General features: G+C 46.1%; 1 protein-coding gene across 1 annotated transcript in view; it reads left to right on the top strand.

Annotated features, from left to right (window-relative positions):
- tpk1 (thiamin pyrophosphokinase 1) overlaps nt 1–2500 on the top strand; it is a 70524-nt gene that overhangs the window by 35986 nt on the left and 32038 nt on the right. Inside the window, exon 7 of the mRNA XM_056583936.1 lies at nt 1355–1501. Coding sequence (XP_056439911.1) covers nt 1355–1501 — 147 coding nt within the window. The remainder of the gene's footprint in view (nt 1–1354; nt 1502–2500) is intronic.

Below are 2500 nucleotides of genomic sequence, written 5' to 3'. Positions count from 1 at the left end.
GAGGGTTGTTTGCAGCCAGCATCTGTACAGCTCCCGAAAAGGGTTTAGCAAACGGGTCCAATCCAAGTCTCTCTGAATACCATTCCTCATACACTCTTTGATTTTATATTCTCTTTAAAAGCTATGGTGAATAATACAGGTTGCACGTATGTCTGTGACTTTGGTCTGTCACTTTGATCCTGGTCATTTTAAGTCATCAATCGGGTCCTTCCTATATTTAAAAGGAGGTTTATGATCTCCAAAGACCTAACATGGTTCAGTAAAGTTTGTGCCCCGACGGTAGAGTTTACTATTTAACATGGTTTTGCCTTGGACAGCGATGTGATTCTGTTTTGTGTAGTCAGGCTTGGCAGCCCAGGGCTGAACGAAGTGGGTCCAAAATCCCTGAATCATCTGCTATTCCGCTAGTATTTGCAAAGGCACACACACACACACACACACACACACACACATGCACACACACACAAACACAAACACACACACTTTTAGTGAAAATAAATAAAGTGGTGAGAACTAGCAATTTTGATTCAGGGTAGCGTTTTGGCCTTAAATTAGACGTAATGAATGAATTGCGTGTGAAAGTTCCTGGTTAACAATTTTTTGCAGTTGGAAATAACATCTTGATAGAAAAACATGAATCCTAAAGCTAATTTTATCGTATCTTTCTTTCAAAGCCTTTTATTGGGCCACAAATACCAGATTCATAAACACGTTGTTTCATTGCATTAGTCTACAATATTGGTATTGTTTGTGACAGACAGACAGGCTGGCAAACTGAGGTATTTCTGTGTTTTTCACAGATTGTTTGAGTTTGAGCGCAGTAGCGCACGCCTCCCCACGAAAAAACGTACAACCAAATCATCCTGATGACACGTATAAATCATAATGCCTCTCTCTCGCTCGCTCTCTTTCTCTTTCTAAAAGAGGAATTTAAGCTATGAGGAAATGGAGTTGAAACAAACATAAGGAGTTTATTTTTTCTTAATAAAGCGCAGTCAAGAACCAACTAAACTATTCTTTGTGACATAGACATGAACACACACATACTCAAATATGCTACGCTGCCAGTGAACGAAGACCTCTACGCAATTCCTTTACCTCAAGCGAAACCTCTTATCAGAACACTTAATATCGTTTGTCTTTTTCGTTCCCACTCTCTCTTTCTCTGTCAAAACCACATGACGCCGTGACCCCAGTTTGCATTACACTTTGTCTCTCTCTCTCTCTCTCTCTCTCTCTCTCTCTCTCTCTCTCTCTCTCTCTCTCTCTCTCCTCTCTCTCTCCCTCCCCCCCCTCTCTCTCTCTCTCTCTCCTCTCTCTCTCCTCTTCCCCCCCCCCCCCCCCCCCCCCCCAGGTGGATGCCATCGTGACGCTGGGCGGTCTGGCGGGCCGCCTGGACCAGACCATGGCGTCGGTGGAGACCCTCTACCACGGCCTGTCCCTCACCCACCTCCCCCTGCCCATCATCCAGGGCACCAGCCTGGCACTGCTGCTCAGACCGGTGAGAACCAAGCACCACCACTCCCACTCCCACCACCACCACCACCACTCCCACTCCCACCACCACCACCACCACTCCCACCACCACCCCCACCACCAGCACCACCACCAGCACCACCACCACCACCACCACCACCACCACCACTTCCCTCACCACCACCATGATTATCATTCGGAGGAGTAGAAGTAGTATTAGCAGTAGTCGAGGTGGTAGTATTGGTAGCAGTAGTAGTTGTCGCAGTAGAAGTTGGAATAGCATCAGCAGTAGTAGTACTAATAGTAGTTGTAGTAGCAGTTTTAGGAGAAGTAATAGCAGTCTTAGTAGTAGTAGTAGTAGTCGTTGTAGTACTAGTAGCAGCAGTAATATAAGTAGTAGTAAAAGCTGAAATGTGCCGTTCATGCACAATAGACGTGCTTAAGGATAATGTCTATGCTGGATGCTGAAAGCCAAGTTGTTTTGTGCCGTTCAGCAAATGCTGCAGCTTTAAGGATGAGGCGTTGTGTGCAGTTTAAGTGAAGGAGTGGTAAATGTCCTTTAAGTTTAAAAAATAAACCAAAAAAAACTCCCTACTGTCCCCCCTCCCCTCCTCCCTCTAGTGCCTGCAACACACATGCGCGCACACACTCACAAATAAACACACATGCACATAAACACACACACACACACTTGAAACGCTCCACCTCCCCTGAACTGTATTTCTAATAAGATGTGGTTGTGGGAGAGGCTGGTGGTTTTTAAGAGGTGTTGTAGCAAGAAGGGAGTGGGAGAGAGAGAGAGGAGAGATGAGAGAGAGAGAGAGAGAACGAGAGAGAGAGAGAAGAGAGAGAGAGAGAGAGAGAGAGAGAGAGAGAGAGAGAGAGAAGAGAGCAGAGAGAGAGAGAGAGAAAGAGAGGAGAGAGGAGAGCGAGAGAGAGAGCGAGAGAGGGACTGACTGTTTGAAGCGGAAAGTAACCACCTAATGGCACTTGTTGCGGGTGAGAGACGGTAATCCCCTTAATT

This window comes from Gadus chalcogrammus, chromosome 23, assembly GCF_026213295.1.
Source record: "Gadus chalcogrammus isolate NIFS_2021 chromosome 23, NIFS_Gcha_1.0, whole genome shotgun sequence".
Classification (NCBI taxonomy): Eukaryota; Metazoa; Chordata; class Actinopteri; order Gadiformes; family Gadidae; genus Gadus; species Gadus chalcogrammus.
The sequence above is the reverse complement of the archived record's forward strand: the minus strand, read 5'-3'. Positions and strand labels throughout refer to the sequence as shown.